Source organism: Mustelus asterias, chromosome 7 (genome assembly GCF_964213995.1).
Source record: "Mustelus asterias chromosome 7, sMusAst1.hap1.1, whole genome shotgun sequence".
Lineage (NCBI taxonomy): Eukaryota > Metazoa > Chordata > Chondrichthyes > Carcharhiniformes > Triakidae > Mustelus > Mustelus asterias.
The window spans coordinates 234,046-249,099 of record NC_135807.1 but is presented as its reverse complement, the minus strand read 5'-3'; the positions used below and the strand labels follow the sequence as shown (position 1 = coordinate 249,099).

At 49.2% G+C, this 15,054-nt stretch overlaps 1 protein-coding gene and 1 pseudogene across 1 annotated transcript in view; both read right to left on the bottom strand.

Annotated features, from left to right (window-relative positions):
• LOC144496028 (voltage-gated inwardly rectifying potassium channel KCNH7-like) overlaps positions 1-15,054 on the bottom strand; it is a 124,591-nt gene that overhangs the window by 103,718 nt on the left and 5,819 nt on the right. The window contains exons 2-3 of the mRNA XM_078216980.1: positions 7,675-8,064; positions 706-926 (exon numbers count right to left, since the gene is read on the bottom strand). Coding sequence (XP_078073106.1) covers positions 706-926; positions 7,675-8,064 — 611 coding nt within the window. The remainder of the gene's footprint in view (positions 1-705; positions 927-7,674; positions 8,065-15,054) is intronic.
• Positions 2,668-2,798, bottom strand: LOC144496211 (U1 spliceosomal RNA; annotated as a pseudogene).

The window sequence follows — 15,054 nt, the reverse complement described above, 5'->3', positions numbered from 1 at the left end:
TGGTAAATGCGGGGTCACTTTTAACATTTAAGAAAAACTTGGACGGGTTCATGGATGAGAGGGGTGTGGAGGGATATGGTCCAAGTGCAGGTCAGTGGGACTCGGCATAAAATGGTTCGGCACAGACAAGAAGGGCCAAAAGGCCTGTTTCTGAGCTGTAATGTTCTATGGTTCTATGGAATAAAATTCCCGATCCCACACTGTACACAGTCCCTGTCGATAACCATTCAAAACACAGATACTGCGAACCATCACTGCATAAAACAAATTCCCTATCCCTGTGCTTCACCAGTGACCTCTCACACAGCACCTGACCTTCAACCTCACACGCAGCACCTGACCTTTAACCTCACACGCAGCACCTGACCTTTAACCTCACACGCAGCAACTCACCTTTAACCTCACATGCAGCACCTGACCTTTAACCTCACACACAGCAACTCACCTTTAACCTCACATGCAGCACCTGACCTTTAACCTCACACACAGCACCTGACCTTTAACCTCATACGCAGCACCTGACCTTTAACCTCACGTGCAGCACCTGACCTTTAACCTCACATGCAGCACCTGACCTTTAACCTCACATGCAGCACCTGACCTTTAACCTCACACGCAGCAACTCACCTTTAACCTCACATGCAGCACCTGACCTTTAACCTCACACGCAGCACCTGACCTTTAACCTCACACGCAGCACCTCACCTGTGTAACCTTTTCAGTGACGTTGTGCGTCCTCTCCTTTACTTTTGTTGGTGCGATGATCTCTTTGTCTCCTGGCGATGACAGGATGAGATTTTCACCTTTAAAATCCACAAAGTTGAGTGTGATTTGTGGGATTTTGCCAATCGCTCGGGACTTTACCAGGTCAGAGTCTGACGTGGAATTGAGCAGGTTTGGGGTGATTTTCGCATTGTTCACAGCTCCTGTAACCAATTTACATCAGAAAATTACAAAGAGAATTCCAGTAACCAGTGAAACTGGGAGCTTAGAGACCTGGGAATCAACAGCGGTTGTCAGGCACCTGTTGGAATCCAGAATGAATCGCCCAAGCATGTTGAGAAATCTCAGTTGATCAGAGAGCAGCGCGGATTTATAAAGAGTCGCTTGTGTCTAACAAACCAGACCAAGTTTCTCAGGAAACTGGGCAGGCAAATATCGGTGGATGTCGTTTATAACGACTTTGTTATATATTTAAATGGTTACATGATTGCTTTAAGAGATGATCAGTTGATTTGATGGCAATGTCTTGTGAAGGGGAGGTCGTGTCTCACGAACTTGATCGAGTTTTTTGAGGAAGTGATGAAGATGATTGATGAGGGTAGGGCAGTGGATGTTGTCTACATGGACTTCAGTAAGGCCTTTGACAAGGTCCCTCATGGCAGACTGGTGCAGAAGGTGAAGTCGCAATGACTCAGAGGTGAGCTAGCAAGGTGGATACAAAACTGGCTCGGTCAAAGAAGACAGAGGGTAGCAGTGGAAGGGTGTGTTTTTGAATGGAGGACTGTGACAAGTGGTGTTCCTCAGGGATCAGTGCTGGGACCTTTGCTGTTTGTAATATATATCAATGATTTGGAGGAAAATGTAACTCATAGATCATAGAATCATAGAAACCCTACAGTACAGAAAGAGGCCATTCGGCCCATCGAGCCTGCACCGACCACAATCCCACCCAGGCCCCACCCCCATATCCCTACATATTTTACCCGCTAACCCCTCTAACCTACACATCTCAGAACACTAAAGGGCAATTTTAGCATGGCCAATCAACCTAACCCGCACATCTTTGGGCTGTGGGAGGAAACCGGAGCACCCGGAGGAAACCCACGCAGACACAGGGAGAATGTGCAAACTCCACACAGACCGTGACCCAAGCCGGGAATCGAACCCAGGTCCCTGGAGCTGTGAAGCAGCAGTGCTAAACACTGCGCTACCGTGCCGCCCCAAACTGGTTTGGTGAGTAAATTTGCGGACGACACAAAGGTTGGTGGAATTGTGGATAGTGATGTGGACCGTCAGAGGATACAGCAGGAGATAGATCAGTTGGAGACTTGGGCGGAGAGATGGCAGATGGAGTTTAGAACAAAGAACAAAAAGAATTACAGCACAGGAACAGGCCCTTCGGCCCTCCAAGCCTGCACTGACCAGGCTACCCAATTGAACTAAAACGCCCTACCCTCCAGGGACCATATCCCTCTATTCCCATCCTATTCATGTATTTGTCAAGACGCCCTTAAAACTCACTATCGTATCTGCTTCCACTACCTCCCCCAGCAGCGAAATTCGGACAAATGTGAGGTAATGCATTTGGAAGGTCTAATACAGATGGGAAATATACAGTAAATGGCAGAACCCTTAATGGTATTGATAGTCATAGAGTCACAGAGTCAGTTTACAGCATGGAAACAGGCCCTTCGGCCCAACTTATTCATGCCGACCTTTTTTTTTAAACCCCTGAGCTAATCCCAATTGCCCGCATTTGGCCCATATCCCTCTATACCCATCTGACCCATGTAACTGTCTAAATGCTTTTTTAAAGATCTAAATGCTTTTTAAAAGATAATTCAATCAGCATTAGTGGGATTTGAACCCTTTCCCAGAGTATCAGTCTGGACCTCTTGCTCACCAGTCCAATGACATTACCACGACACCACCATCTCCACCAACGCTAAAAAGCTCGAACGCAGTCCCGCATTTGGGGACATCGCAGGCGTCAGCACACCCAAAGTGCAATGGGCTAGCCTCGTCCTGGGCGAACCACCTGCTTGATCATGGTTTCACTCCTGCCAGGTAAGTTTAGACAGAGGGATCTGGGTGTACAGGTACACAGGTCACTGAAAGTGGCAATGCAGGTGGAGAAGGTAGTCAAGAAGGCATACGGCATGCTTGCCTTCATCAGCCGGGGCATTGAGTTTAAAAATTGGCAAGTCATGTTGCAGCTTTATAGAACCTTATTTCGGCCGTACTTGGAATATAGTGTTCCATTCTGGTCGCCACACTACCAGAAGGATCTGGAGACTTTGGAGAGGGTGCAGAAAAGATTTACCAGGATGTTGCCTGGTGTGGAGGGCATTAGCTATGAGGCGAGGTTGGAGAAACTTGGTTTGTTCTCACTGGAGCGACGGAGGTTGAGGGACAACCTGATAGAAGTCTACAAGATTATGAGAGGCATGGACAGAGTGGATAGTCAGAAGCTTTTTCCCAGGGTGGAAGAGTCAATTGCTAGGGGGCACAGGTTTAAGATGCAAGGGGCAAGGTTTAAAGGAGGTGTACGAGGCAAGTTTTTTACACAGAGGGTGGTGGGTGCCTGGAACTCGCTGCCTGCGGAGGTAGTGGAAGTAGATACAATAGTGATTTTTAAGGGGCATCTGGACAAATACATGAATAGGGTGGGAATAGAGGGATATGGTCCCCGGAAGGGTAGGGGCTTTAGTTCAGCCGGCAGCATGGTCGGTGCGGGCTTGGAGGGCCGAAGGGCCTGTTCCTGTGCTGTAATTTTCTTTGTTCTTTGTTCTTTGATGTCATTAGGGTGTTATACAGCCTGCTGTTTTACTTTCAGTTTATACTCTGTACCGGCAAAAGCTCTGAGAGTAAATCTTTTCAAAGGACAAAGAACAAAGATCCCTCTGCCTATCAATACCGTTAAGGGTTCGGCCATTTACTGTATACTTCCCTTCTGTATTAGACCTTCCAAAATGCATTATCTCACATTTGTCCGGATTAAACTCCATCTGCTATCTCTCCGCCCAAGTCTCCAACTGATCTATATCCTGCTGTATCCTCTGACGGTCCTCATCGGTCCTCATCCACATAAATGTGAGGTGATTCATTTTGGTAGGACTAATTTAAATGTGGATTACAGGGTCAAAGGTAGGGTTCTGAGGAATGTGGAGGAACAGAGAGATCTTGGGGTCCATATCCACAGATCTCTGAAGGTTGCCACTCAAGTGGATAGAGCCGTGAAGAAGGCCTATAGTGTGTTAGTGTTTATTAACAGGGGGTTGGAGTTTAAGAGCCGTGGGATAATGCTGCAACTGTACAGGACCTTGGTGAGACCACATTTGGAATATTGTGTGCAGTTCTGGTCACCTCACTATAAGAAGGATGTGGAAGCACTGGAAAGAGTGCAAAGGAGATTTACCGGGATGCTGCCTGGTTTGGAGGGTAGGTCTTATGAGAAAAGGTTGAGGGAGCTAGGGCTTTTCTCTCTGGAGCGGAGGAGGTTGAGAGGCGACATAATAGAGGTTTATAAGATGATGATGGGGACAGATAGAGTGGACGTTCAAAGACTATTTCCTCGGGTGGATGGAGCTATTACAAGGGGGCATAACTATAAGGTTCGTGGTGGAAGATATAGGAGGGATGTACGAGGTAGGTTCTTTACTCAGAGAGTGGTTGGGGTGTGGAATGGACTGCCTGCAGTGATAGTGGAGTCAGACACTTTAGGAACTTTCAAGCGGTTATTGGATAGGCACATGGAGCACACCAGGATGACAGGGAGTGGGATAGCTTGATCTTGGTTTCAGAAAAGGTTCGGCACAACATCGTGGGCCGAAGGGCCTGTTCTGTGCTGTACTGTTCTATGTTCTATGTTCATCGCTGTCATCAATTCCACCAACCTTTGTGTCGTCCGCAAACTTACTAATCAATCCAGTTACATTTTCCTCCAAATCATTTATATATATTACAAACAGCAAAGGTCCCAGCACTGATCCCTGAGGAACACCACTTGTCACAGCCCTCCATTCAGAAACACACCCTTCCACTGCTACCCTCTGTCTTCTTTGACCGAGCCAGTTCTGTATCCACCTTGCCAGCTCACCTCTGATCCCATGCGACTTCATCTTCTGCACTAGTCTGCCATGAGGGACCTTGTCAAAGGCCTTACTGAAGTCCAAGTAGACAACATCCACTGCCCTACCCTCATCAATCATCTTCGTCACTTCCATGAAAAATTCAATCAAGTTTGTGAGACACGACATCCCCTTCACAAAACCATGTTGCCTCTCGCTAATACGTCCACTTTTTTCCAAGTGGGAGTAAATCCTGTCTCGAAGAATCCTCTCCAATAATTTCCCTACCACTGATGTGAGGCTCACCGGCCTGTAATTACCTGGATTATTCTTGCTACCCTTCTTAAACAAAGGAACAACATTGGCTATTCTCCAATCCTCCCCTGTAGCCAGTGAGGATACAAAGATTTCTCTCAAGGCCCCAGCAATTTCCTCCCTTGCCTCTCTCAGTATTCTGGGGTAAATCCCATCAGGTCCTGGGGACTTGTCTACCTTAATGTTTCTCAAGAACCACAATACCTCCTCCTTTTGATCTCAACATGACTCAAACTATCTACACATCCTTTCCCACACTCATCATCCACCAAGTATTTCTCTTTGGTGAATACTGACACAAAGTACTCATTTAATACCTCGCCCATTTCCTCTGGCTCCACACATAGATTCCGTCCCCTGTCCTTGAGTGGAGCCAACCCTCACCCTGGCTACCCTCTTGCTCTTTATATATGTGTAAAAAACCTTGGGATTTTCCTTAATCCTGCTGGCCAATAATTTTTTTGTGATGCCTTTTCGCTCTTCTTACTCCTGGCTTAAGTTTCTTTCTACTTTCCTTGTATTCCACACTTGCTTCGTGTGTTCCCAGCCTCCTAGCTTTGACAAATGCTTCCTTTTTCTCTTTGACTCGGCTCACAATATCTCTCGTTATCCAAGGTTCCCAAAACTTGCCACACTTATCCTTCATCCTTACAGGAATGTGCCGGTCCTGAATTCCTGTCAACTTATACTTGAAAGCCTCCCACATGCCAGATGTTGATTTGCCCTCAAACATCTGCCCCCAATCTACATTCTTCAGTTCCTGCCTAATATTGTTGTAATTAGCCTTCCCCCAATTTAGCACCTTAACTTGAGGACTACACTTATCTTTATCCATCAGTCCCTTAAAGCTTACTGAATTGTGGTCACTGTTCCCGAACTGCTCCCCTACTGAAACATCGACCACCTGGCCGGGCTCATTCCCCAATACCAGGTCCAGTATGGCCCCTTCCCTAGTTGGACTATCTACATACTGTTTCAGGAAGCCCTCCTGGATGCTCCTTACAAACTCTGCCCCATCCACGCTCCGAGCACTAAGTGAGTCCCAGTCAATATCAGGGAAATTAAAATCTCCCACCACAACAACCCTGTTACTTTTACACCTTGCCAAAATCTGCCGACACATCTGTTCCTCTATCTCCCGCTGGCAGTTGGGTGGCCTATAGTAAACCCCCAACATTGTGACTGCACCCTTCCTATTCCTGCGCTCTACCCATATTGCCTCGCTGTATGAGCCCTCCGAGGTGTCCTCCCAGAGTACAGCTGTGATATTCTCCTTAACCAGTAGTGCAACTCCCCCACCCCTTTTACATCCTCCTCTATCCCTTCAGAACAAAGAACAAAGAAAAGTACAGCACAGGAACAGGCCCTTCGGCCCTCCAAGCCCGTGCTGATCACGATGCCCGAACAAATAAAAAACCTTCTGTCCTTACTCAGTCCGTATCCCTCTATTCGCTCCCTATTCATGGACCCATCCAGATGCTTCTTAAATGTTGCTAATGTGCCTGCTTCCACCACCTCCTCTGGCAGCGCGTTCCAGGCACCCACCACCCTCTGTGTGAAAAACTTCCCCCGCACATCTCCCTTAAACTCCCTCCTCTCACCTTGAACCTGTGCCCCCTTGTAATTGACACTTCCACCCTGGGGAAAAGTCTCTGGCTATCATCCCTGTCTGTGCCTCTCATCATTTTGTAGACCTCTATCAGGTCTCCCCTCAGCCTCTGTCTTTCCAGTGAAAACAACCCTAGTTCATTCAACCTCTCCTCATAGCCGACACCCTTGAGACCAGGCAACATCCTGGTGAACCTTCTTCGCACTCTCTCCAAAGCTCCCACATCCTTCTGGTAGTGCGGTGACCAGAACTGCACCCAATACTCCAAATGCGGCCTAACTAAGGTTTTATATAGCTGCTACATGATTTCCCAACCCCTGGACTCAGTGCCCCGGCTGATGAAGGCAAGCATGCCATATGCCTTCTTAATCACCTTGGCCACCTGTGTTGCCATGTTTAGGGAACTCTGGATCTGCACGCCCAGATCCCTCTGCATGTTAATGCTCCTGAGGGTTCTGCCATTTACAGTATAATTCAAATCTAAATTTGATCCTCCAAAATGCATCACCTCACATTTGTCCAGATTAAACTCCATCTGACATTTAGTTTGAATGCAAGGTTATCCACTTTGGTAGTAATAATTGGAAGACAGATTATTAATTGAATTATTAATCATTAATTAAATGAGAGCGAGCCCCCCCTACCCCCTCCCCTGTCCCCTACGCCCTACCCCCATCCCCTATGCCCCACCCCTATCCCCAATGCCCCCGGACCCCTGGCAGTCCCCCGTACCCCCCAACTCCATCCCCTACACCCCACCCCGTCCCCTACACCCCTGGACCCCTGGCAGCCCACCCCCCATCCCCTACGCCTCTGGACCCCTGGCAGCGCCCCCCCCCATCTCCCCCACACTTCCTGGCAGCCCCCATCTCCCCATCCCACCCCACTCACGCCCCCTCCCCCTCCCCCCACTCCTCCGCTGCTCCACAATCACACCAATCTGTCCACAAACAGCACCTGTGCTGGAGTGCTTGGTCCGGAACATTCTGTCACAACCTTCCCTCGTAGCCTCGATGTCATCGAGTGAGGAGACGCGACGGAAACTGTAGAAACTGTCCTTGGATGGTGTCAGGCTCTGAGTTAGACTGGAGGTGGATGCGGAGAGCTCAGGGAGTAGGTGGTCTTTGTAGTGTTTGAGTGAGGAGTGGTCCAGAGGGCCCTCAGTCTCCTCACTATCCAGAGGCAGCAGTTCCTCGGTCTGACTCGGCTCCTCTGTGGCCATGGACTCGGTACTTGGCCTCGATAGGGTCAACACGCCGACCTCCGACCCCTCCTGGGGCAAGGACAACTTGGCCAGACTCAGCGCTCGGATGTTCGGTAGCCTCAACTTAAAGCTTCTCCTGTGGCCTGTAACCAACACAGAACAAACTCACTCTTGGCATCCATTCAATGTGGGCATGGCAGGTTATCCCAGCATTAATGACCCACCCCTATCTGCCCTTGGCAAGGTGCTGGTGAACCGCCTCCTTGAACCACTGCATAATATGTGTGGGCGGGACAGTAGCACAGTGGTTTGCACTGCTGCCTCACAGCGCCTGGGACCCGGTTCGATTCCCGGCTCGGGTCACTGTCTGTGTGGAGTCTGCATGTTCTCCCCGTGTCTGCGTGGGTTTCCTCCCACAGTCCGAAAGACGTGCGGGTTAGGCCGTGCTAAATTCTCCCTCAACGTACCAACATGTATTGTCTATTCTGATAAATTCCAGTGAATGCAGGCCCAGGTGACCCAAGCTCTCTGCGTACGACAATCCTGATGTGGAGATGCCGGCGTTGGACTGGGGTAAACACGGTAAGAAGTTTAACAACACCAGGTTAAAGTCCAACAGGTTTATTTGGTAGCAAAAGCCCAGTGGCTTTTGCTACCAAATAAACCTGTTGGACTTTAACCTGATGTTGTTAAACCTCTTATTACGACAGTCCTGCCATCCCAGGAATCAGTCAGGTGAACCTTCGCTGCTCTCCCACTATAGGAGGTATATCCTTTCTTGGATAAGGAGACTCAAACTGTATGAACTACTCCAGGTGTAGTCCCACCAACGCCCTGTACAGCTGCAGTAATGATGTGGAGATGCCGGCGTTGGACTGGGGTAAACACGGTAAGAAGTTTAACAACACCAGGTTAAAGTCCAACAGGTTTATTTGGTAGCACAAGCCACTAGCTTTCAGAGCGCTGCCTCTTCATCAGGTGAGTGGGAGTTCTGTTCACAAACAGGGCATATAAAGACACAAACTCAATTTACAAAATAATGGTTGGAATGCGAGTCTTTACAGGTAATCAAGTCTTAAAGATACAGACAGTGTGAGTGGAGAGAGGGTTAAGCACAGGTTAAAGAGATGTGTATTGTCTCCAGACAGGACAGTTAGTGAGATTTTGCAAGTCCAGGCAAGTCGTGGGGGTTACAGATAGTGTGACATGAACCCAAGATCCCGGTTAAGGCCGTCCTCATGTGTGCGGAACTTGGCTATCAGTCTCTGCTCAGCGATTCTGCGCTGCCGTGTGTCGTGAAGGCCGCCTTGGAGAACACTTACCCAAAGATCAGAGGCCGAATGCCCGTGACTGCTGAAGTGCTCCCCAACAGGAAGAGAACAGTCTTGCCTGATGATTGTCGAGCGGTGTTCATTCATCCGTTGTCGCAGCGTCTGCATGGTTTCCCCAATGTACCATGCCTTGGGACATCCTTTCCTGCAGCGTATCAGGTAGACAACGTTGGCCGAGTTGCAAGAGTATGTACCGTGTACCTGGTGGATGGTGTTCTCACGTGAGATGATGGCATCAGTGTCGATGATCCGGCACGTCTTGCAGAGGTTGGTGTGGCAGGGTTGCGTGGTGTCGTGGTCACTGTTCTCCTGAAGGCTGGGTAGTTTGCTGCGGACAATTGTCTGTTTGATGTTGTACGGTTGTTTGAAGGCAAGAAGTGGGGGTGTGGGGATGGCCTTGGCGAGATGTTCGTCTTCATCAATGACATGTTGAAGGCTCCGGAGGAGATGCCGTAGCTTCTCCGCTCCGGGCAAGTACTGGACGACGAAGGGTACTCTGTCCACCGTGTCCCGTGTTTGTCTTCTGAGGAGGTCGGTGCGGTTTTTCGCTGTGGCGCGTCGGAACTGTCAATCCTTGAGTCGAGCGCCATGTCCTGTTCTTATGAGGGCATCTTTCAGCGTCTGGAGGTGTCTGTTGCGATCCTCCTCATCCGAGCAGATCCTGTGTATTCGGAGGGCTTGTCCGTAGGGGATGGCTTCTTTAACATGTTTAGGGTGGAAGCTGGAGAAGTGGAGCATCGTGAGGTTATCCGTGGGCTTGCGGTACAGTGAAGTGCTAGCCCATGGATAACCTCATGATGCTCCACTTCTCCAGCTTCCACCCTAAACACGTAAAAGAAGCCATCCCCGATCATCGATCGACAGTTCCGACGCACCACAGCGAAAATCCGCACCGACCTCCTCAGAAGACAAACACGGGACACGGTGGACAGAGTACCCTTCGTTGTCCAGTACTTCCCCGGAGCGGAGAAGCTACGGCATCTCCTCCGGAGCCTTCAACATGTCATTGATGAAGACGAACATCTCGCCAAGGCCATCCCCACACCCCCACTTCTTGCCTTCAAATAACCGCACAACCTCAAACAGACTATTGTCCGCAGCAAACTACCCAGCCTTCAGGAGAACAGTGACCACGACACCACACAACCCTGCCACAGCAACCTCTGCAAGATGTGCCGGATCATTGACATGGATACCATCATCTCACGTGAGAACACCATCTACCAGGTACACGCTACATACACTTGCAACTCGGCCAACGTTGTCTACCTGATACGCTGCAGGAAAGGATGTCCCGAGGCATGGTACATTGGGGAAACCATGCAGACGCTGCGACAACGGATGAATGAACACCGCTCGACAATCACCAGGCAAGAGTGTTCTCGTCCTGTTGGGGAACACTTGAGCGGTTACGGGTATTCGGCCTCTGATCTTCGGGTAAGCGTTCTCCAAGGCGGCCTTCACGACACACGACATCGCAGAGTCGCTGAGCAGAGACTGATAGCCAAGTTCCGCACACATGAGGACGGCCTCAACCGGGATCTTGGGTTCATGTCACACTATCTGTAACCCCCAAAGGAGGCAGAGAGTGGGTATAGATGGGTCTTTTTCTAAATGGAGGTCGGTCACCAGTGGTGTGCCCCAGGGATCTGTTCTGGGACCCTTGCTGTCTGTCATTTTCATAAATGACCTGGATGAGGAAGTGGAGGGATGGGTTGGTAAGTTTGCCGACGACACGAAGGTTGGTGGGGTCGTGGATAGTCTGGTGGGATGTCAGAAGTTACAGAGGGACATAGATAGGATGCAAGACTGGGCGGAGAAGTGGAAGATGGACTTCAACCCAGATAAATGCGTAGTGGTCCATTTTGGCAGGTCAAATGGGATGAAGGAGTACAATATTAAGGGAAAGACTCTTAGTACCGTAGAGGATCAGAAGGACCTTGGGGTCCGGGTCCATAGGACTCTAAAATCAGCCCCACAGGTGGAGGAGGTGGTTAAGAAGGCGTATGGTGTGCTGGCCTTTATCAATCGAGGGATTGAGTTTAGGAGTCCGGGGATAATGATGCAGCTATATAAGACCCTCGTCAGACCCCACTTGGAGTACTGTGCTCAGTTCTAGTCGCCTCATTACAGGAAGGATGTGGAAAAGATTGAAAGGGTGCAGAGGAGATTTACAAGGATGTTGCCTGGATTGAGTGGCATGCCTTGTGAGGATAGGCTGAGGGAGCTCGGTCTTTTCTCCTTGGAGAGACGTAGGATGAGAGGAGACCTAATAGAGGTGTATAAGATGTTGAGAGGCATAGATCGGGTGGACTCTCAGAGGCTTTTTCCCAGGGTGGAAATGTCTGCTACGAGAGGACACAGGTTTAAGGTGCTGGGGGGTAGGTACAGGGGAGATGTTAGGGGGAAGTTTTTCACACAGAGGGTGGTGGGCGAGTGGAATCGGCTGCCGTCAGTGGTGGTGGAGGCAAACTCAATAGGGTCTTTTAAGAGAGTCCTGGATGAGTACATGGGACTTAATAGGATGGAGGGTTATAGGTAGGCCTAGAAGGTAGGGATATGTTCGGCACAACTTGTGGGGCTGAAGGGCCTGTTTTGTGCTGTAGTTTTTCAATGTTTCTATGTTTCTATGGGTATAGAGGGATATGGGCCAAATGCGACAATTGGGATTAGCTTAGGAGTTTAAAATAAAGGGGCGACGTGGACAAGTTTGGCCGAACGGCCTGTTTCCATGCTGGAAACCTTTATGACTCTATCTTTGGACTGTGGGAGGAAACCGGAACACCCGGAGGAAACCCAAGCTGACACGGGGAGAAAGTACAGACTCCACACAGACCGTGACCCGAGGCCAGAATTGAACCTGGGTGCCGAGCACTTTGAGACCGCAGGGCTAACCAGTGTGTCACCGTGCTGCTCCTGTGCTCGGGCCCCAATCCCTGCTGCTTCTGTGCTCGGGCCCCAATCCCTGCTGCTTCTGTGCTCGGGCCCCAATCCCTGCTGCTTCTGTGCTCGGGCCCCAATCCGTGCTGCCTCTGTGCTCGGGCCCCAATCCCTGCTGCTCCTGTGCTCGGGCCCCAATCCCTGCTGCTTCTGTGCTCGGGCCCCAATCCCTGCTGCTTCTGTGCTCGGGCCCCAATCCGTGCTGCCTCTGTGCTCGGGCCCCAATCCCTGCTGCTTCTGTGCTCGGGCCCCAACCTGTGCTGCTTCTGTGCTCGGGCCCCAATGTTCACATTATAAATTAATGATTTGGAAGAGGGAACTGAATGTATTATCTCCAAATTTGCAGATGATACAAAGCTGAGTGGGAGGGTGAGCTGTGAGGAGGATTCAGAGATGCTTCAGTGTGATTTGGACAGGCTGAGTGTGTGGGTATCTGCATGGCAGATGCAGTATAATGTGGATAAATGTGAGGTTATCCACTTTGGTAGCAATAATAGGAAGACAGATTATTACTTGAATGGGTGTAAATTGAGAGAGGCGGATACTCAGCGAGACATTGGAATCCTCGTGCATCAGTCGCTGAGAGTAAGCGTGCAGGTACAGCAGGCAGTAAAGAAGCAAATGGTGTGTTTGAACATAGAACATAGAAAAGCTACAGCACAAACAGGCCCTTCGACCCACAAGTTGCGCCGAGCAATTTCCTTACCTTCTAGGCTCATCTATAACCCTCTATTTTACTAACCTCCATGAACCTATCCAAAGTCTCTTAACTCAATCGAATCCACTTCCACCACCCACCACCCTCTGAGTGAAAAACTTATCCCTAACATCTCCTCTATACCTACTCCCCAGCACCTTAAACCTGTGACCTCTCGTGACAACCATTTCATTCCTGGGAAAAAGCCTCTGAGAATCCACTCTATCAATACCTCTCAACATCTTATACACCTCTATCAGGTCACCTCTCATCCTTCGCCTCTCCAAGGAGAATAGACCGAGCTCTCTCAACCTATCCTCATAAGGCATGCCACTTAATCCCGGCAACATCCTCATAAATCTCCTCTGCACCCGTTCTATGGCTTCCACATCCTTTCTGTAATGAGGCGACCAGAACTGGACACAGTACTCCAGGTGGGGTCTGACCAGGGTCCTATACAGCTGCAGCATTATCTCCCGATTTCTGAACTCAATTCCTCTATTGATGAAGGCCAGTATTCCATACGCCTTCTTAACCACAGCCTCTACCTGCGACGCCACTTTGAGCGTCCTATGAACCCAGACCCCAAGATCCTTCTGATCTTCCACACTGCCAAGCGTCTTACCCTTAATATTATATTCTTCCATCCTATTCGACCTGCCAAAATGAACCACCACACACTTATCTGGGTTGAAGTCAATCTGCCACTTCTCCGCCCAGTCTTGCATGTTATCTATGTCTCGTTGCAACTGCTGACATCCCTCTACACTATCCACAACACCACCAACCTTTGTGTCATCAGCAAACTTGCCAACCCATCCTTCCACTTCCTCATCCAGGTCATTTATAAAAATCACAAAGAGCAAGAGTCCCAGAACAGATCCCTGGGGCATTCCACTGGTGACCGACCTCCACTCTGAAAAAGACCCATCTACAACCACTCTTTGCCTTCTGTGGGCAAGCCAGTTCTGAATCCACAAAGCAACGTCCCCTTGTATCCCATGCCCCTTCACTTTCTCCATAAGCCTTGCATGGGGCACCTTATCAAACGCCTTATTGAAATCCATATAAACCACATCTACCACTCTTCCCCTGTCTAAGTGTTGAGTCACATCTTCAAAAAACTCAATCAGACTCGTAAGGCATGATCTGCCTCGGACAAAGCCGTGCTGGCTACTTCTGATCAGACTATTCCTTTCCAAATGTTCATAAGTCCTGCCTCTCAGGATCTTCTCCATCAACTTACCTATCACTGAGGTTAGACTCACCGGTCTATAATTTCCTGGGCTATCTCTTCTCCCTTTCTTGAATAACAGAACCACATCCGCCATCCTCCAATCCTCCCGCACCTCAACCGTCTCCAATGACGTCGCAAAGATCATCGCCAGAGGCTCAGCAATCTCTTCCCTCGCCTCCCACAGTAACCTGGGGTACCTCCCATCCGGTCCCGGCGATTTATCTAACTTGATGCTTTTCAACAGCTCCAACACATCCTCTTTCCTAATGTCCACACGCTCAATCTTCTCAGTCCACTGCAAGTCTGCACTGCAACTACCAAGATCCTTTTCCACTGTGAATACTGAAGCAAAGTATTCATTGAGTACCTCTGCTATTTCAACCGGTTCAAGACAGACTTTCCCACCATCACATTTGATAGGTCCTACTCCTTCACATCTTATCCTCTTGCTCTTAACATACTTGTAGAATGCCTTGGGGTTTTCCTTTATCGTGTCTGCCAAGGCCTTCTCATGTCCCCTCCTGGCTCTTCTAATTTCCCTCTTTAGTTCCTTCCTACTAGTCGTATACTCTTCTAGATTTCTAACATTATCTAGCTCCCTGAACCTTTTGTAGGCTTTTCTTTTCTTCCTGACTAAATCCGTTACAGCTTTCGTGCACCACGGTTCCTGTAACCTACCATAACTCCCCTGTCGCACCGGAACATTGCCGTGCAGAGCTCCAGACAAATTTTCCTTGAAAATTTGCCACATTTCTTCCGTACATTTCCCTGAGAAAACCTCCTTCCAATTTATGACTCCAATTTCCTGCCTAATAGCATCATAGTTGCCCTTACTCCAAATAAACACTTTCCTAGCTCAGCTGATCCTATGTCTCTCCAATGCTAATGTAAAGGAGATAGAGTTATGATCACTAACCCCAAAATGCTC